Source organism: Phacochoerus africanus, chromosome 10, assembly GCF_016906955.1.
Source record: "Phacochoerus africanus isolate WHEZ1 chromosome 10, ROS_Pafr_v1, whole genome shotgun sequence".
NCBI lineage: Eukaryota > Metazoa > Chordata > Mammalia > Artiodactyla > Suidae > Phacochoerus > Phacochoerus africanus.
In genome coordinates this window covers 82171102-82192882 of record NC_062553.1, presented here as the reverse complement: position 1 = coordinate 82192882, position 21781 = coordinate 82171102, and the positions used below count along the sequence as shown (strand labels likewise).

Genomic DNA, 21781 nt, shown 5'->3' with positions numbered 1-21781 from the left:
GAAAACTGGGTAGCCACTTGCGCATTTACTCGCCTTCAGTGGCTTTTCATTATAACGAAAATGAGAAAGAATAACAATTTCCAGTTTCTGTTGTCTTATATCATTCCTCAAACCCCTAAGTTTTCTATCTCTAGGTGTGTGGGTGTGTGTGTGTGTGTGTGTTTTCATATAGAGATGTCATTCACTTGCTGGACTAAAACTTACAAAATGAAGTTCATTTTGTTTGTCAAGTGCAGATAAAAGGAAGAAGGGGAAGAAACAGTTTAAATGTAAAAGGCACCTTTTCCCTCACTCCTGGACTAGTTCACACAATACAATGAATAATTGAACTGCCTGAGACTTCATATGTGCAGAACGCTGCATGCAGACCAGCAGCATTTTCACTTCAAATTTGTATAGTCTTTAGTCAATACACTGCATCTGCATTTCTAACACCTGCTTCAGTCAGCTGTGAAGTAGGCTGTTATCTCCATGGCTGTCTTTTATCTTTTCTCTGTCCATCTAACACAGACACAAAGGGCATGATAGAATATAATTGCTTGGCCTAAAAGAGATAGGGAGTAACTCACATGATCTCCTGGAAGGTATTTTCCTTTATCTTATCAAAAGATCATTTTAAAACAAGTTACTAATTAATGTCATCATTCTTTATTGTATACGTCTTCGAACATTAATTTGCACAGCAAAAATAACAGCATCTATACCTCCCTGCAATGACTGACTATCTGTTTTAGAAGCAACAGGAAGTCAAAATCTAAATGCAATGACTGATACCATCCATAAAGTACACAAATATCTCTTCTAAACTTGTTACTATTGTGCTATTGTTACAGTGACACTCTTCTAGCTTAGTGTGCCTAACATGAGCTATGTTAAAAGTTTTATGCACATCAACAAAAACATCAGCCAAATTTTGACTATCAATCTATTGTCAATGACTCACCTTATTTGTCTTGCACTAAATTTCGTATGAATGATTGAAAGCAAGAAACTTAAAAGAACAAAGTTCTCTGATAAATTATCTTAGGAGAGGAAGAAAAATGGGAAACATCTGGGAAAAGAAATGGACTAAAATGGAGCAATTTCTGCTTCATCATCTGCTTATTTCCTTCATAATTAAAATTAGAATGTAACTATTTCATCTATTGTCCATTTCTCTATTTGAATGTAAACTCCATCTGGGCAAAGACTATGCCTGGCTTATTTACCACTCTATTCCTTAATGTCTAGCTTAGTCCCAGGCAGACAGTAACTACTAAGTAAAAATTTCTTAAACAAATGATTTAAAAATTTTTCTATCATGGAGTTCCTATCGTAGCTCAGGGGTAACGCACCCCACTAGTATCCATGAGATCGTGGGTTCAAATCCCTGGCCTCGCTCAGTGGGTTAAGGAATCCAGCATTGCCATGAGCTGTGGTATAGGTCTCAGACATGGCCCAGATCTGGTGTTGCCATTGCTGTAGCTGTGGGTAGGCTGGCAGCTGGGACTCCAATTCAACCCCTAGCCTGGGAACTTTCCTATGGCGTGGGTGTGGCCCTAAAAAAAAGACAACAAAAAAAATAAAAAATAAAATTTTTCTAACTGACTGAATTTAAAGGGATTCTAAAGGACCATTTGAACTTCTCTATGGGGGACCAGATATCTCCTTAAAGTCTTAATTTAAGAGTCCCAGAATCAGTACTTTCATTCCAAGTGAAAATAATAAGTGAACAATTGAGAACAATAGAAAGAAAGTAAGCAATTTCCAGGGAAGGATTAATTTAATAATTTAAAGGAGGCTCAAATTTTTGGACTACTTCAAGGAAACAAAGCTACACTTTATAAATAAATAGATACATGGGGAAATCTCACTTGTGTGGATTAATATCAGAAGGAAAGAATGTATGTCAGTATGGAATACTGCAAAGTTCAAATTATACACTATTTTATTTTATTTATTTATTTATTTATTTTTGTCTTTTTGCTATTTCTTTGGGCCACTCCCGCGACATATGGAGGTTCCAAGGCTGGGGTCGAATCGGAGCTGTAGCCACCGGCCTACGCCAGAGCCGCAGCAACGCGGGATCCGAGCCGCATCTGCGACCTACACCACAGCTCACGGCAATGCCGGATCCTTGACCCACTGAGCAAGGGCAGGGACCGAACCTGCAACCTCATGGTTCCTAGTCGGATTTGTTAACCACTGCGCCACGACGGGAACTCCTATACAGTATTTTAAAAGAAACTTTTGGAGTTCTGTCATGGCGCAGCGGTTAACAAATCCGACTAGGAACCATGAGGTTGCGGGTTTGATCCCTGGCCTTGCTCAGTGGGTTAAGGATCCGGAGTTGCCGTGAGCTGTGGTGTAGGTCGCAGACGTGACTCGGATCCCGCGTTGCTGTGGCTCTGGCGTAGGCCGGCGGCTACAGCTCCGATTAGATCCCTAGTCTGGGAAACTCCATATGCCGCGGGAGCGGCCCTAGAAATGGCAAAAAGACAAAAAAAAAAAAAAAAGAAACTTTTTACTAACTTTGGTAACTTAAACTGTCCTCTGGTTTAAAATAGAACACCTTCAGCTACACAATACAATGGAAAGAAGATTGTACTAAAAATAATAGGAACTGGATTCTAGCTGTGTTTCTTCTCCTTACTAGCTAGGTAAGTTTGGACAAACCAGTTGACTTTGACACTATCTATTAAGTGACTAAAATAATGGCAGCTAACATTTATTACTTATCAGTGTAACTGACACTCTACTAAGCATTTAACAAAGAAAATCTCATTTAATCTGTACAACGCTACGCTAGGTTGGCACATTTGGGATACCCAGAGATGTGGAGGCACATGAGGAAATACACACTCAGGCAGTTGCTCCAGAATTAGTCTCCTTCAAAACTTGAGTCTCACAATACTATGCTTGCTTCACAGGACAGGCATGGTGCTTGCCTGAGAAACTACATGTACAAGAGCTTTGACATTCAGAAGATACTATGTATATACAATTATACATACAATTCATAAGATACAATATATACTACATATATGCATGCAATTCAGGGAGCAGCCTGTGAGAATGCCAGAGGCCGTAACTAGCTTGGTTCAGTAGCTACCACTTGGGTTTGAGCCACTATCATCTCTTGGCTACACTAGTGCAACCATTTCCTAACTGGTCTTCCTGCTCCTGCCCTTAATCCTTCAGTCCATTCTCAACAGAGTGGTCATTAAGTGAAATTATGTTACTGTTCTTCTCAGAACTCTAAAATGTCTTCCTATCAGCTATGAATTGAATTCTGTTCCCCCCAAATTCATATGTTGAAGCCCTAACCCTTAATGTGGCTGTGTTGGGCGATGTGGCCTTTGGGAGGTAATTAAGGTTAAGTGAGGGCATGAGGATGGGGCCCTAATCTGAAGGACTAGTGCCTTATTAGAAAGACAGACATTGGACGCCACTCTCTCTCTCCCCCTCTCTTGCTTACCCTCTTTCTCTCTCTCAAGGCATGCAGAGTCCATGGAATTTTATGGCAGCTTAAGCTGACTAATACCCATCTCATTTAGATTTATTTTTTTTTGTCTTTTGTCTTTTTTGTTGTTGTTGTTGCTATTTCTTGGGCTGCTCCCGCGGCATATGGAGGTTCCCAGGCTAGGGGTTGAATCGGAGCTGTAGCCACCAGCCTACGCCAGAGCCACAGCAATGCGGAATCCGAGCCGTGTCTGCAACCTACACCACAGCTCACGGCAACGCCGGATCGTTAACCCACTGAGCAAGGGCAGGGACCGAACCCGCAACCTCATGGTTCCTAGTCGGATTCGTTAACCACTGCGCCACAACGGGAACTCCCATCTCATTTAGATTTAAACTCAAAGGTCTTTCAATGGCCCACAAGGCCCTAACCATATAATCTGGCCCCTTGTTACACATCTGAATTTATCTCTACTGCCCACCCCAATCTGGCCCGTCTCCTGTGTCTGTAACTTTGTACTTTGGGAATATTTTCTTTACATGGACACAGCTTCCCCAAATACTCTCGTGGTTTTTTCCCTTGCTTGCCTCAAATCTCTGCTTGAATATTCTAAGTGAGACCATCACTTCTCACCTTTCAAAAAAAACCGCAACTCCTCCAGCTTCCTCATCTTTCTCTGCCCCTCCTTCATTTTTCTGCAAATGACATATGTACGCATATAGACATAAAGAAAGCATACAGATTTGCAACTGAAATGTCTATAAAATTAATATATATTATATAATATATACATGTGATATATATGTTTAGTTGTAAATCTATATATTTTAGTTGTTACATTCCCTCACAAGGTAATGTAAGCTCCATGACTTTTTGTCTGTTTTATACATTAACATGGCTCCAATACAGAGTAAGTGCTCAAGAAAGTATTTGTTGAATGAATGAACTGGAGAAACTCAAGTATGTCCACCTGGAAGCTGCCTTGGTGAGTGAAAAAGATGGCAGGAGATGGAGCTGGAGAGGAAGGCAAGGATAGATCATGTAGGGCCTTGTAAGGAATTCTGGTATGTATCCCAAGAAACACTGAATGATTTTAAGCAGGAAAATGACATATCGATTTATGTCATTCAAGATCATCCTGACTGCAATACAGAGAATAGAATGGAATGGCCCAAAACAGAGATGAAGAAATCCACGGCAGCTTCCCTTTCCATGGTTAAGACATGTTTTGGTATCTCTTCATGTAAGGATGTGTGCACCCTTAAAACATGCTGATGCAAAAATAAGTCATTGCTCACCTTATCATGATTACATTTGCAGAGCTCCCAATATGATCTGTCAAAATGCAAATGTTTCTTTCCCCTATCTTTTCCTCTGAATAAGCCCTGACATGAAATTGTACTTATATGATGACTTTTAGGAAATCCTCATTACTCAGCCCCCAATACATAATGTAGTCAGTACTGCGAGTTTGCACAAAATATATCTCTGAGCAAGGTGTATAAAGGTTATGAGTGGCCTAATTTTCTGAGGTTCTTTTAGCTATAAATTTGGCTACGAGCTTGGGTAGTATGAGAAAGAAGATAAGTGAGAGAAACACTGGTGATTTAACCTCCAGTGTTCCCTTAAGGACAAACATTTGTCACCTTGACAGCAAGGTGAAAGGTTTGCAGCGAGTGTGCTTATAACAGGACTCTCCCCACTCTCTCCTCCCTGGGGGCCTGTGATTTCTGAACAGGCATCATCTGAACGGATGATGATGATGATGATGAGCCACAGGAAAGGCCAAGGGAGGAAAAGAGGTTGAGACCCACATAACTCAGAGCCTCAAACTGAAGCACCACTCCAGGGACCATCACAAAGATTTACCATTTGCAGCTCTTCTTCCTAAGGTTCCAATTGAGGCTGGAGTAATCAACCCTATAAATTATCATGGACCATTTAGACAGTGTCCAGTGTTAACAGCAAGGATCCCACTGCTAATAATTATGATCATGTTATAGAGCCCAAGTAGGTCCCAACCATATGTATTTCCACTTTCTATACAGATCTCTAAATTTCTAATTTGAATATGAAAGTCTGCGGCAGGCTTGAATCAGGCACTAAAAGGAGACTGATTTTCACTCTCAGTGAGTACACATAACCCAAATCAGCATTAATGCCATGACCCCTGTGCATCACAAAGAATAATAAGATCTTTGTTTTGGCCTATGAGCTAAATTGTTTACCCTATTTTCAAAATGAACTAGGAAGAAATATTTTAAAAGTTCGGGACTCTTGAAAAAAGAATTAAAGTTATTAATTTCTGAGTATTTTGTGCTCTAATTTAATTTCAGGAATCAGTGAGCGGAATTTCGGCTCTGACGATTTTAAATTTTTACTTTGAAAAATATCTTGAGCTGAAACCACTACAAAATAAAAATTGACGCTATCATCCTACCATTTGAATATTTATTCATTACTTCATCACTGACTCGAAGTACTATTGGCTGGGACAAATTATTTTTTAAAAATAAATAAACTTTAAGCAAGTGAACACAAATACAATTAATAGAAAAGTGATGTTACAGAATATACCCCAAAATGTATGAGAGTGAGTAGAGAGGTGGAGGTTGGGACACAGAAAGGATGAGATTAGAAATTGGAAAACTAAAAAAAAAAAAAAGTGGGGGGAGAGAATTAATGGTCAAATGCAAAGAATCTATATTGGTTTAAGAAACAAATATCTTTCATTCATGAAGAAAAACCAGATTCTACCATGTCCATTCCTGCCTTTTGATATGCCAGCACCATAAGTATCAATTCAAAATCTTTTCACTCAAAATTATTCTCTTGCTCAAATCCCCTTTTCGCTCATGGCATCAGAGCTACTAATTCTAAGATCTTTGAGTTCACTGTCTATGTCTCTTGTGTTTCCTGGTCTTCCAACCACAAAGGTATTCCAGACCCTTTCATGGGAAACTTGACCAGTAAAAGTCAGTAAGTAGGAAAAGAGCATCATAGTTATGATAAAAAAAACAAGAGAGAGCCCTTACCTATTAGATTCACATTGAAATGAGACAGTGACTGGGGTTTCCTTCAAAATAATACCTGAGAGGAGGAAAGTAAACAGGAGTGTGGAGGAAACAAGACTGGGCTGAGTTCACCATTGAAGCTGAGAGATGGGTACACAACATTCATTAATATTATCCAATCTACTTTGCATACATTTCAGAGTCTCTAATAAAAAATGTTGTTGTTAAGGGACCAGAAGTTTAGGAAAATACTGCATCTAGGGACTAGACCAAAAGTCTAGATATAGCACTGTAGGGAGGGTTTGGGCTGTAGGGATAAAGAGGTCAGGAAGGCATCATTTCTAAATTAAGCTGGATCATAATAATAGCAGCTACCACTTACGAATTCTTGCTAATGTGCCAGACACTCTGTTCAGCATCTCAGAGACTGAACCTTACTGAGTCTCTCTAACAGTGCTGGGAGTAGGAGGTGGGTATCCCAGGTCCCAAGCTTTGGAGTGAGACTCCTGGATCAGGGCTGCATACAGTAGGCACAAGGTTGAAATTAACTGTCTAAATAATTTAATAAATGACTAAGAAAGCTTTTCTTTTGCTTTTGTGCTTGTGGTTCTTTCTTTGTAAGAAAATTCAAAGGCTCTAGCCAGGGCATTCACCACTGTTTGCCTACACTCAGAATACTGTACATCACTTTTTCTCACCCCGCCACCTTTTATTTTCCTTTATTTTTTTCTTTCGTTCACTCTTTCTTTCTTTTCTTTTTACAGCTGCTCCTGCAGCATATGGAAGTTCCCAGGCTGGGGTCGAATCAGAGCTGTAGCTACATGCCTACACCACAGCCACAGCAACACCAGATCCGAGCTGTGCCTGTGACCTACACCACAGCTTGAAACACCTGATCCTTAACCCACTGAGTGAGGCTAGGGATTGAACCTGCGTCCTCACAGACACTATGTTGGGTTCTTAAACCGCTGAGCCACAACAGGAACTCCTACATCAGTCTTTCATGAATAAACTCACCAGTAAACACACTGCTGCCAGGCTGCTTCTCATCAGATACCGCTTCTGGCATGATATACTCCTAGAAGACTCCTCAGTAATGCCTCGCCTGGTATCGGGTTCAAGTTTTGCCTCCCATTCGAGGCTCTTTGTAATTCTATGTCACAAAATTTCCACCAGTCACCAGCAAGGACTGGCTTAGTCCAGTAAACATCTCTTTTCACTGTCTCTTGCCTACAACTGCCCATTCATCTATTTACTCATCACATATTAATCATCTACTGTGTACCAAGCACCATATTTGCCATTACATCTACATATACAGAGAGGACAATGAACACGATGGGCACAGTCCCTGCCCTTGGTGGGCCGTATCCACCCTCAGGTTGACATTCTCTACCTGGGTTGTTCTCAGTTTTCAAGATCTTACATTTACTCTCCTCTAGGAATTCTTCCTGACGCTTTATCCTTTCTGAATCACTCTCCCTTTCTGAACTGATGGTACCTTACATTTAAGTACTTGATTCTATTTTTTCTTGTTTTTCTTCCAGCATTTTATTTACGTGTGTCTCACTTCCTCAATTACTCTAAGTTTCTTAAACAAAAATTGAATCCTATACACTTCCTCATTACCCAACTAAATGCAACTTGACTGAATTCAAGGATATGTATATAGCATGTCCTTAAAATTACTTTAGGGGGGAGTTCCCATCATGGCTCAGTAGAAATGAATCTGACTAGCATCCATGAGGACACAGGTTCGATTCCTGGTCTTGCTCATTGGGTTAAGGATCCAGTGTTGCCATGAGCTGTGTGTGGTGTAGGTCACAGACACGGCTCAGATCCCGTGTTGCTGTGGCTGTGGTGCAGGCAGCTCCAATTCGACCCCTAGCCTGGGAACTTCCATATGCCATGGGTGTGGCCCTAAAAACACCAACCCCCCCCCCAAAAAAAAAAAACAGCATTAGGTATTTAAAAGAGTTCAGAATAATAGTAAGTCAAACTAACCATAGACCAAGATCTAATTTAACTTTGCAAAGAGTGAAGGAACAGGCATACAAAAGAAATAGTTAAATAAATGAAAAGAGGACAGGAACAAAAAGAAAATTTTCTTCTATGTGGTATAACTGTTTCCCAATCATGTGTAATACTTTGTAAGTTCTATGAAATATCAGTCTTCCAATTTAAATCTTGTATTTTGCAGAACATAATTTAGAGACCATACCATAGGCCAAATTTAATAAGGCTCTGCTAAGATATCAATAATATTGATAAAAGTAAATGAGGTCTTTATTTATTTAACTTTTTTAAGAGAAAAACTATTTTTCAATGGAAGCAAAGATTAATATTCTATACGTAGAGACCATTTTCATGTTCTATATAGAGACTATTGTATATATACATATATATATATATATATATACATACATGCATATACATCTTTTACATTTACCTAAAAAGAACATTACTATAGTGTAATCGTGTAAAAAGTCTAATAAAAAGTCTAATAAGTGAATTTGCAGGCTTTTCATGTCAAATATACCACTTTGCAGAAATTCAGCTATGATAAACATTAGACCAGGCCTCCTTCTATGTACCACTTACGCCTGCTGGATCATTATTTTGGATTATACCAGATTTTCTCTATAAGACACTAACATTATGACTCATCATAAGGTAAGTCTATGAGACAGACCTTTGCATAGAGAATCAGTAATAGCAAAAGATCCCCTTAGCCTTAGTCTGCAATGAGCATCATTATATTTCCAAATTTTACTTGCTCTGCAAGACTTCTTCTCAAACCATCCATGTTGGGCAATAGTCCCAATCGTCTATACTTTACATGTATATTGTATATATTTTATTACTCTAAGAGTAAGGTCTGTGCCTGGAGACATCTTGGCACTCCTCCCAGCAGCTACTCTGAACCCATCACCTTTACAGTACTCAACAAAAATGAGCTCTTCTAATGATAAGAACAATTGTGCATAAGAACATGTATGAATAAATATTCATCTGAGTGTATATACAAATACTCCAAGAAGTTCTTTCACAAGTCCAGCAAGTACATAAAAATTCCACAGGTAAATATTATATATATATGTATATATCAGAGTTACCTGAAGAAAAAAAAATTATTTATTTTTTTAATCTTTTTAGGGCCACACCCACAGCATATGGAGGTTCCCAGGCTAGGGGTCAAATCAGAGCTATAGCCACCAGCCTATACCACAGCCACAGCAATGCAGGATCTGACCCGCGTCTGTGACTTACACCATAGCTCACCTCAATGCCAGATCCCCCAACCACTGAGCAAGGCCAGGGATCGAACCTGTGACCCCATGGATGCTAGTCAGATTAAAAACATATTTTTCAACCACATAAATTTTTTCCTAAAATTCTAAATTCCTGAAAAGTGAGCTATATTATCCAAATCGTCCCCAAATACCCTTTTCTTTGAAACTGAATTCTCAGGTCTACTTAAGAAGTTACTTTGTTCTTATTCCTTTGTTTTCATCTTCCTCCAGTTCTGGAAGAGATAGCCATTTCTTCCTAGCCCCCACAGAGTATAACACAAAAAAACTTAAGCAGAGTATAAATCAGACAAATAAAAATTTGGTTAACAGTTGGCATGTTAAATAACTTTTTGATAAGTCACTGCCACTTACTAAATATTCTGACTGGCCTGATTATAAAGAGACATTCTTTGCCTAATTAACATAGAATCTATATCAAAATTATAATTCAAAATACCAAATAGAGGAGGTAAAAATATCAATGAAAAAGAAGAAAACCAACAAAAGCTGGTAATTTAAACAGTTAAGAGCTTAGACTTGAGTCTAGTCAAATGCTCTAAAGGAATAAATGGGAAAAATAAGAAGAATGTAAAATGACTATATGAAGCTAAATGAATTCAAGGATGTCCAATATACATCCTCTCGGGTTTTATGTTTAAATGTCCATTCTTTCAGGGAATCATAATGATAATAAATGGTAGTCCTTATTTATCAAAATAAGGAACTGAAAACATTAGGCACTCCCCAAAATTTCTTTCAAAATTTTATTGATCAAGAAATCCAAATGTTCAAAAATCACAGATCTCATTAAACTGCCATGTAAGAAAGACCAGTCTTTTGAATATGAGCTTTCAAATGTGAAGGGGGTTAAAATAGATTTTTAAAAAATTTTAAGAGTCCCATATTACATGCAGAGGAAAATACACAAGTTAAAAATAAAATCATACTCAGATTTTGAAAATGGATTAACTTTCAGGCCCTTCTAGCTACAACATTATACTATTTTCAAAGGACATCTGTTATACATTTATTTTTCTGGCACTGTGAGCATTTCTCAATGAGCTTTAGTAATTTATCAAAATAGCACAGTGTTGGAAAAAGAAAGAAATCTACTATTTTGAGAAGTCAAAATTATGAAAATTATAACCATTTTTAAATATTTTGGCTGTGCACTAGAGTTTTTTCTCATACTCCAAAGTAAACAGTCCTCTCAGTAGCTAAAGGAGAATTGCAAATGAAATTCATAAGCACTCTTTAATGAGCAGAGTCCTTAAGTGCTGGATACTTAACCAAATATTTATTATCTTTACAACAACAAAATCCCTGTCCAGCTGAACATGTGTATGTGATCAACTTCAAATTCACTAGGGAAGATTGGAGTAGCAACTTGGGCTGTATCTGAAATAAATACACAAAAATGAAGAAATAGAAAGAAATTGACACCAAATTATATTAAAGTAGATTACTGCAAACTATTCTGTCAATAAAGCATCTCTCTGGTGCTGTCCAATAGAACTTTTTGCAATGATGAAAATGTTCAACATCCTGCACTGTCCAATACAGTAACCAGCAGTCATATGTGGTTACTGAATCCTTGAAATATGTGACTGAGGAACTTCATGTTTAATTTTATTTATTTTTAACTAATTAAATTTTAAATAGCCACGGGTAGCTTATGGCTACTGTACTGGTCAGTTTAACTATACAGATGATACAAATGGGATTTTATATTTGTATTTCTTCCCTTTCTGAACTTGGAAATAAAGGAAATATCTTTACAGCATAGACATGCAAAATCACTTTAAAACATTAGTATGGTTTCAATGTCAGCAAGACTTCACATTAAGGTATGGGAAGTCAATAAAGGGGGAAGCCCATCAGCAATGGAAGCAGTGAGAAAGTATCCTTAAAGTAACTCTTAAGAACACCTACCTAAGCAACATCTAGGAAAGAAGATCCCTGATCCAAAATGATGGGCCTGTCTGTTTCCAAGAGCAACATAATCCTTGTTGGGGAGCCAGACACATTCGCTTACACCAGCCTGAGAGAATCAAACTTGGGAATTATCTCTCTACCTCTCCTTCCTCTAATTCCATTCCCATCAAGTCAATTTCTTACTAAAATACCTTCTCTTCTCATGTGACTCTAACCATGAGGGAAGTTATCAAGCCAAGTGTCCAAGAGTTTATCATAATTATATTTCCCACTCTCATGATAAATTGGCAATCAGCTCTGTATATCATTATCCATGAGTATGACTGCTGTGAGTCCAGCCCTGTGAGATGGAGCCACAAAACTGGTTTTTGAAATAGGACTACAATAAATTTACAGAGCATATGCCCCTTATATCTCTGGCATGAGACAGCTCGGTGTCTTAAAAATGGATGATTTGAATAGGAAAAAAACAAAAACCAAAACCCAGTAATATTATTGGAAATGATTCTACTTAGGGGTGTCATCATGCCAAGAAAAGACTTAACACAAGAAAAGAGGTCTTAGGTCTTTGAAGTATTCAAAGTGATTTCTAGCAGAGAAAGAAAAACTTCCTTTAAAGTTATGTGGCGCCCAACTTCTTCAAGGAGAAAAACTTCCCCTTCTAAGTTTGTGATTTTTATAAAAACAAATCAAGATATATGTTAGGTGGCTCATTACTTACAGTTCCTGTACAGAAATGAAAGGCTAACACCACCTAAGACAACCGAGACATAGATGCACAAAGCTATTTGAGATTTTCATTACTTTATATTTTGTTACTAGAAAACCCTTAGGATTGATTGAATTTGAAAAAAAATAAAGACTAATGATTGTTTGCTGACATTGTTCCTTAGTGAGATTTTGATGCTACTATTCAAATACATCTTGAAACTTCATACAAAAAGAAATTAGCATTCTGTTACAAGAGGATATACTCTTCCTAATGTAGATATTTTATGCACTTCAGCCTTTTTTAAACCACTTGTCTGCACTGATGGGAGTTTTTATTCAACTTTTTTAAGAATTGGAGATGTAACCTTTTGACTTCAACAACCGTTTGTCTTGAAATTGTTTGTCTCCAAAGCATAAGTTATGGATCCAATATTCTACAAAGACATTTAACGACAAAGAATCAGGATCTAACCATCTTTGAGGGAAAATACCTATGAATTAAAGGGCAAAAGTCAAGAAACCTCTACATACATTTCTTTAATGTTTTCTATTATTTCTACTCATTTTTTTCTCTTTAAAGAAGTAGAAATAATTGAAGGAAAAAGAAAAAGTAATATGTGAGTCTATTTGGGGGGGGGGTCAGTAAAGAAATAAGTTTTCCTATTGCTAATTTTAGCCATTGAATAACATTTGAAAAGCTGTTCTGTTCCAAATGTGTATACTTCAGCAGTTACTGATCAAGAATTCTGAATGGCTTATTAGGCTGCAATAACAAATGTAAATAGCACAAAGGTAATTTTTAGGTTATCATAAGAAAATGGAAGTAACTCTCCCATGAAAATATCATGTCTGATTAACTGTACATCCCTTCCTTTGGTGTCTTAAAATTCTCTCTCTTTTTCTCCCTTATCTAGAGGTATATATCACTCTCCAAAACTCCTCTAGCCTAAGTCATATCTTCACTATTTTCTATCTCTCACTTAACAAATTTTAACCTCTAACAAGATAATAAGACTAATATCAAAGCAATATTCTGAATCATGAACCTACAAAACTCAAGTGCAGACAGCTGTAACATGATGCTTCTGCATTAGCTTTCATTTGCTGTTATATCATATTGCAAGTTCAAGCTGTCTGCTTCCGCATTATTACCTTGGATTTTTTTTTCTTTCTTTTTCTTTTTTGGTCATTTCTATTTCCTAAGTGCTTCTAATGCCTTTGATTTGGATTTGATCTTGTTTTTATACACCAGTGAATTGGTGCTTCTTTTTTTCAGTCCTGCATCTTTACTTCTTCTCTAGGATATGATACAATTTCTTTTTCAGCATTGTTTAGAAATTTAGCTCTCACTTGCCAACTTAATTATATATTTTACAAGTTGTTACATAATAAACTTTAATGATAAAATCCTAAACTTTGATGATAAAATCCTTTCCAACAGTACAATTCTTTTCTTTTCTTTTTTTTTTCTTTCTGTTTTTTAGGGCCGCATCTGAGGTATATGGAGGTTCCCAGGCTAGGGGTCAAATCAGAACTGCAGATGCTGGCCTATGCCACAGCCATAGTGGGATCCCAGTCATGTTTGCAACCTACACCACAGATCACTGCAATGCCGGATCCTTAAGTGAGGCCAGGTATTGCGCCTGCATCCCCATGGATACTAGTCAGATTCTTAACCCACTGAGCCATTGTGGGAACTCCCTGCGACAATTCTTTAAACTGCTATATAATGGCAATCACTTATTATATCCTATTATTTATAAATATCCAGCTCTTTATAAATATATACATAGAAATCAAACTTGTAGTTATTCTTTATGGAAAACTTTCTGATATTTAAAATAAATTGTTTGGCAGTTAGTTCCTCGGTGGCCTAGCTATTAAGAAACTCAGTGTTGGAGTTCCCGTCGTGGTGCAGTGGTTAACGAATACAACTAGGAACCATGAGGTTGTGGGTTCGATCCCTGGCCTTGCTCAGTGAGTTAAGGATCTGGCGTTGCCGTGAGCTGTGGTGTGGGTCGCAGACGTGACTCGGATCCCGCGTTGCTGTGGCTCTGGCGTAGGCCGGCGGCTACAGCTCCGATTAGATCCCTAGTCTGGGAACCTCTATATGCCTCGGGAGCGGCCCTAGAAAAGGCAAAAAGACAAAAAAAAAAAAAAGAAAGAAACTCAGTGTTGTCACTGCTGTGGCTCAGTTTGATCCCTGGCAGAGGAAATTCCACATGCCATGACTGTAGCCAAAAAATACACAAATAAAAATAAAATGAAATACATTATCTGAATGTTAAGAGCATTATAGGTTGGTAATCTACAACACAGAGACAGTCTGCCCTAATCTGTACACAGGGAGTTATTATAAAAAAATCTTACAAATTATCCAATATCAAATTTAATGTGGGAATGAGTTTGTATCTCCATTCAAAATCAATACCATGAATAGAAAGCAATACAAATTTCAATGACTATAGCATATGTGTTATTGAGAGCTTAAAGCGTGTAATTTAAAATCACTTTAATATAAGTAAGAAAAACTTGGCGGATTTCCAATTAAAGTGATATTTGGATTTTTGTCAAACGAATTCAACATGTAATTGTAATAATTAGCATGCATTTTAAGTGCATATTACATATAAAATATTTTACAATTTTGTATTCATGAAGAAGGGAAGTTAAAATAACATTCATATTGAATGATTTTTTTTGGGGGGGGGGGGCCTCACCCACAGTGTATGGAAGTTCCCAGGCTAGGGTCAAGTCAGAGCTGTAGCTACTGGCCTACAGCACAGCCACAGCAACATGGGATCTGCTACATCTGTGACCTACACTACAGCTCATGGCAATGCTGGATCCTTATCCACTGAACAAGGCCAGGGATCAAACCCACGTGCTCACAGACACTAGTCAGGTTTGTTACCCGCAGAGCCACAATAGGTATCCCATTGAATAATTTCTATTTGTACATTTAACGAATATTTTTTGAGTGCTTACTATGTGCCAGGTACTACAAGTGCTGTGGATAGAGCAATGAATCATCAAACCACCCAAAACAAATACCTACCCTCATGGAGCTTTCATTTGAATAAAGGGAGACAGACAACGAAAATAATAAATAAATGTATAATAATATTATTTTTTAAAAATAGTAAGAGCAGGATGACAGGAGGAGCCAGAGGTGGAAGACAAGATCCAGAATTTTAAACTATGTCAACCAGTTACAATCTAGATGGAAAGTCATCCCAAAGCTAAATAATCATGAAAAGAACAGTTGCAGAAATTGCTTCAAGGCACAGACAGGCTTTTGAGAGATAGACATGATGTAGAAAGGATGAGAATAGTATAAGAAAGGGCTCCAAGCGTTAACATGAGCATGAAATCAACTGTTAACATGAGAATGAAAGAAGGAGGCCAGAAAGAGAGGGGATGGGGATGCACTAAGAGGATTCCGGAATGGCCGATGAGATGGTAGGCAATCAAGCTCCACTGAAAGCCTTGAGGCATCGGAGTGACATATAAAATAAGAATGTGAAGACAGTTTATCACATAATAACGTAGAGGATGGTGAGAAAGAAGAGAAGATGCATCATCGTGGTTCTTGAAAATTGCCAAAAAAGCATAATAATGTTAATAAACCTCACTTGCACATGAATAGATAAAAGACTAACTAGTTTTCAGAGTTTCCTGGTGGTGCAGCAGGTAAAGGACCCAGCATGGTCATTGCTGTGGCTCTGGTTACTGCTGTGGCACAGGTTCAACCCCTGGCCTGGGAACTTCCACATGCCATGGGTGTGGCCAAAACAAACAAACAAGAAAACAAGCTTTCAAGTGAAAACCTAGGAACGCTTTAGAAAATAACTACTTAGAGCTGATGTAGCTTGGATCTCATGCTGCTGTGGCTGTGGCCAGCAGCTACAGCTCTGATTTGACTCCTAGCCCAGTAATTTCCATATGCCACAGGTACAAAGGGAAGAAGGAAAGAAGGAAGGAGAGAGGGAAGGAAGGAAGGAAGGGAGGAAGGAAGAAAAAAAAAAAGAAAGAAACTACTTACAAGAGAATTGCCTTAATAATTAAAAAAAAACTAAACCACAAATACTGACCAATAGACTAAAACTGTTATAAAGTAAAACTATAAACAGAGTGGACATTTTAAATTTGATTATGTACTTATTGGAAACATAACCGAAAAGCTTACAGGGAAAATAAACAAGTATGTGGTTCTGTCAAAAGAGAAAGAAAATGTATGAACTGCAAACTCAGAGTACAACCATCGATGGCTACGTAAGATATGAATCAATGTTCATCTCATGAGCCTAGAGATCTATGATGCTTTGACTTTAATTTCCAAGATACCGTGTTCTCATCATAAAGGGATTTCTTTATCCTGACCAGTAGTGCCTGCTCATTTATGAAAGTTAAAATCAAAATGATCAAAGTTTTTTAAACTATACATTTTATTTTTTACAAATCCTCTATTACTTGAAACCCTGTAACTAAGAGAGCTATTCACTGTACTCAACAATCCTTCAAATAGAAACATATTACCGTTAATTTATGTGAATATTTGCAAATTAAATTGATAGAGATCAAAATGAGGTTTCTATAATTTTCGATCACTCTTCTGTGTACCTCCATTTTATACTTCAAATAATTTTATTTTAGGTAATTATATTAATGTCATGGTTAATATCCTAAGATAGAGAAACCATTTTTAACAGTCATGAATACTGATCTAATTATTTCCTGGGACAAGCATATATGTCACTATGTAGATATGAGAGTATCACTACAAAGATGAACTTACACGGAAAAAAAACAGCAGTAGGGACAGTAACAACGAAACTGACTTCTTAACCAATGATATTTAATCGGGTAACGTACCTTCGAACTGTATTTGTGTATGTTGAACTCCTATAGGACAAGCTTTACTTGAAACATATTACATGTACATTTTACCTATAAAGCTAAGAGACAAATACTTGTGAAATTTTATCTGACATTGTGATTAGGGAAGGGTTCTACTTTTCATAAAAGTATGAAAAAAATGTATACATTTCACATATACAAAAACTTTAAATTTCTATAACCATATGCAAAATAATGAATCCTTAGTCATATATGACATCATATACAAACACTAACTCAAGAGTAGATAATAGACTTAAGGGAAAAACAAAAATTATAAAACATCTAGAAGCATATGTGAAGAATTGTGTAATTCTGGGTTGAACAAGAATTTCTCAGAGGACACAAAAACCAGGAGCCATAAAAGAAAAAAAATTGGATTTAATCAAAATTTAAAACTTTTGCTTTTTGAAAGATACATTAAGAAAATGAAAAGAGGGAGTTCTTGTTGTGGCTCAGTGGTAATGAACCCGACTAGGACCCACGAGGGCATAGGTTCAATCCCTGGCCTCATTCAGTGGGTTAAGGATCTAGCATTGCCGTGAGCTGTGCTGTAGGTCACAGACGCAGCTCGGATCCCACATTGCTGTGGCTGTGGTGTAGGCCTGCAGCTGTAGCTCTGAATGGACCCCTAGCCTGGGAACTCCCATATGCCACAGATGCAGCCCTAAAAAACAAAAGAAAAGAAAAAAAGAGTAAAACATTATTACGTCCTCCCTTCTCCCCCCTCATGGAACTTAATAGTCTCGCCCTAAGAATCAGTGATGGAGATGAAGACAGGAAACTTATTTGTTTGGCTTACTACACTATTATCCTCAGGACCCCAAAATATTAGCTTAATAACTAGGTTAACCACGGTAAATTTTTGGTTTGAAGAAATAGAACCAGAGAAATAAGACTATCTACCATACTATCATCATTTAGTAGGTAGTGGGTATCTCCTACTAAATGGCCATAGACTAAGCAGTTCTGTAGTTAGTTGGATTCAAATTAAGGAAATGATCTTGTTTTTAATCAACCACTAGGATCATGTTTCTTAAGAGGCCGCTTTATAAATATCCTGTCCCTTCACCCAATTTCCTGGGTAAAATGGGTATAGGAACAAGTACTTTTCCAGTTTGGGAATGATGACATTTTAAAAATTAATAAAAATAAAAATGAAAGTACATAGTATTTGTTAAAGGGTAATAAAATAACTTCAGTCAATTGGCTAGTTCTACACCAGTAGATTTCTTTAAATAGTAATGAAATCATTGCTTTAAAAAAATCCATCATTATTAAAATAAAAAAAAAAAGTTGCCTCAGCCTCCACCAAAATTAGATTTGTAAGTTGCTGGTCATTCCTATAATTAAATCTATGTCACAAATTTGCAAGAAAAATGGTCACTGTGACTAATGCATTTACTAGCTACATAAGTCCTGTCAGACAGCATAGAGCATTATGCTGCTATAATGGAGTAGGTAAGGATTCTATACATTTTTATGAAGTAACAAAGACCATTTCTTATTTACAATGACTGTACTTCAGATAAGAGTTTGAGAAACAAATCCAAATAAAGCTATCATGGGATTTTCCTTACTTGAGCATTACAGCATATTTTTACCTCTACAAATATCTTTGGCACACATGCATACTGCTTTTCTGGACGAGCGTGGGTGGAAAATACTGTAACGAAAGAAACAGGAACACATTCATGCTCCCAGACACCCTGGTTCTGGGGATTTCCTCATTTGACCTCCCCAAATGATTTTAATTTACCTCTTTCCTGCAATGATTTAGAAGTGACCTAAGAGAACAGTGCTTCTTGAGGGTTTGGGATGGAAATGCTATAAAATTTGGTTGTGATGATTGTTGTACACCTATAAATGTAATAAAATTCATTAATTTAAAAAATAAAGATTATGACCTAATATCAAAATTAAAAACAATAAAATAAAATATACAAAAAAAGAGAGAGAGAGAACAGTGCTCTGAGCATCTAAGAACAGTGCTGCCCAAAGTAGAAAAGCAAGATGACACACAGAGAATTAGTGACACTTCTCTTTACAGAAAATCTTTTTCAATCCTTCAGACTACAGAAAAAGACAGTTCTTGGTTTGTTACTGATGCTAATTTCACTTCTTATCAAAAGAAAGGTAGGCACTGGACTCAGAGCCTTGTAGGCAGCAGAGTACAAATAAATAATAGCTTTTTTCCATATGATTTTAATTTCGGTTACCTTCTACTCACAACAAGATTGGTCTTTATTTGCCGTGCTGATGTAGAGTTTTGCTTTAACATACACTTACATTTTAAGACAAAAAAAAATACACTTACATTTTAAAAGTGAGTTTTATTTGACTAAATAATACAAACAATATATTGACATGGCAAAAGTCATAAAGGTGTCTGAAATTTGGAAGACAATGCCTTGAAGGCGACTCCTGTCTTCCCTCTTTTTTTATTGTTACTTATTTTCTCCACATATTTATGTTTTATGTATTTCCTTGAGTATCTAGAAAAGTGCCTTGAATCTAATTGACTCTGAGTATATGTGTGTTAATTTCATGTGCTATTTTCCTATTTGGGGCCATATTGCTAATTGAACCAATGGTATTTTTTAAAGAGAAAGTAGTCTCTTCTCAGCTATCTGGCTTTTATGATGCTCATTTGCCCAAGAGGTGATCAGATGAAATGCACATCAGGATTATGAATCCTTAGCAATAAAAGGATAAACTTGAAATAGTATCCTATAAGGAGGTATTGAATATTGCTCAAAAATTCAGTTGTTTGTTCTGGCATTTAAACTTAAGGAAAAGAAAACCTGTTTCATAAACAAGTCACAGACTTTTATGGGGAAACCAAGATCTCAACTGAGTGATTTGGGTTAGTTAAGATTTTAAACAAATTATTTTAAAAATGGCATATTTTAAGTATTACACAAAATGAGTATTCCATAAACATAAAAAAATTGACATCATAGATTTAGGTGAAAATCTAAAAGGAAAATCAGATTAACAGTTGAGTCTTGGATGGTACTACCCTTAACTTCTGTTAATATTTGAGGTTCTTAGTGTTCCTGCTGTGGCACAATGGGAATGTCAGGGTTTCTGCAACTCTGGGATATAGGTTCAATCCCCAGCCCAGTACAGTAGATTAAGGATCCAGCAGTGCCACAGCTGCAGTGTAGATTGCACCTGCAGCTCAGATTTGATCCCTGGCCTGGGAACTCCATATGCCTTGGGGCAGCCAAAAATGTTTGAGATTCTTTTTTTTTTTGGCTGCACCTGCAGCATGGGCAAGTTCCCAGGCCAGGGATCAAACCCGCACCACAGCAGGAACCCAAGCCACAACAGTGACAATGCTGGATCCTTAACCCCCTGTGCCAAAAGGGAACTCCAATATTTGAGATTCTTAATCTGTTTTTCAAAAGCAGTGTTTCACAGCAGTCAGCAAGTAAAAAAATTAATGTGCCTCCTCTCTAATCACTGAGTGTGGCTGAGCACATTTTTGTATAAGAAAAGAAGAATAAAGAAGGTAATAAACATATATCCCAAGTTATGAAAATACGGCATTTGTGTTTGAGGCTTCTTTCAGCAACTACATTAGTATTAGTTAACTATTCAAGTCTTTCTACAAAGATGAGCAGTAATGGTGGACCAGGCAAAGCAAAGACAGAAGACAGAAGAGTTGGACAAGGGAAGAAAAATATGTGCTGGCTGGTTCTTCAGCCCAAGGTAAGGAGTTTCTTTTAACCCTTGTTCTGGCATTTAAAAAAATAAAATCATTCACCTTAGTATAGCTTCTGCTGGTTCCAGCAATGACTATTTCAAAGAATTATGTAGAAGAAATCCATTCCTCAATACTTTAAATGAACAGCTTGAACAAGTAAACAGTGACTCTGGGTTCTTTTTCAGACTAGGTGTTACACACTCACAAAATGACTTAACTTTGCTTATAATTCTTTGCTGCTGTTCCAGAATAACTTATATTTGTGTTGCCATGAATAGCTAAAATGCTGTATAACACAGTTCAAATTGGCATATTAGCTTTGTTACTTACTAGGGTTTCCCTTTAAGATCAGGAGCTACCTAAAATAATAAAATAGGTTGAGGAATCTAAAAAGAACAAGTTCTACTTTTTCCTTTTAAACATTAACTTACAATTCTTAAAGATATGCAAACACTGAATTTAGCTTCCAAAACAAAAATGCTAAAGGGTTAACAAATCAAGTGAGCGAACATTTTTTTCAACATAGCTGAATCTTTTTAAATTAAAGGAAATGATTTTCCAACTAGAATTTTTTTAAAAAGTTGCCAATATCTAAATCTATTTTTTCAAATCTTTCTTTTGATTATGGCTGAAATTGAAATACATGGTTTTACATTAAATATATAGATAGAGAATATTTTAGTTATTCAGGGCGGTTGACTATCAAATTTTATTAAAATCTCATCAAGAGGGAAATCTCAAAACACTTATTATGCTCCACAATTATTATAAACCA

At 36.9% G+C, this 21781-nt stretch overlaps 1 protein-coding gene across 2 annotated transcripts in view; it reads right to left on the bottom strand.

Moving 5' to 3' along the window:
* SLC10A7 (solute carrier family 10 member 7) overlaps window positions 1–21781 on the bottom strand; it is a 239128-nt gene that overhangs the window by 131402 nt on the left and 85945 nt on the right. Inside the window, exon 6 of one of the 2 annotated variants that reach the window (XM_047798355.1) lies at window positions 166–501. The exons of the other annotated variant lie outside the window; for it this stretch is intronic. Within the exon in view, the coding sequence (XP_047654311.1) occupies window positions 445–501 (57 nt within the window). The 3' untranslated portion in view covers window positions 166–444. Of the gene's footprint in view, window positions 1–165; window positions 502–21781 lie in introns of those variants that run through there. 2 annotated transcript variants of the gene reach the window in all.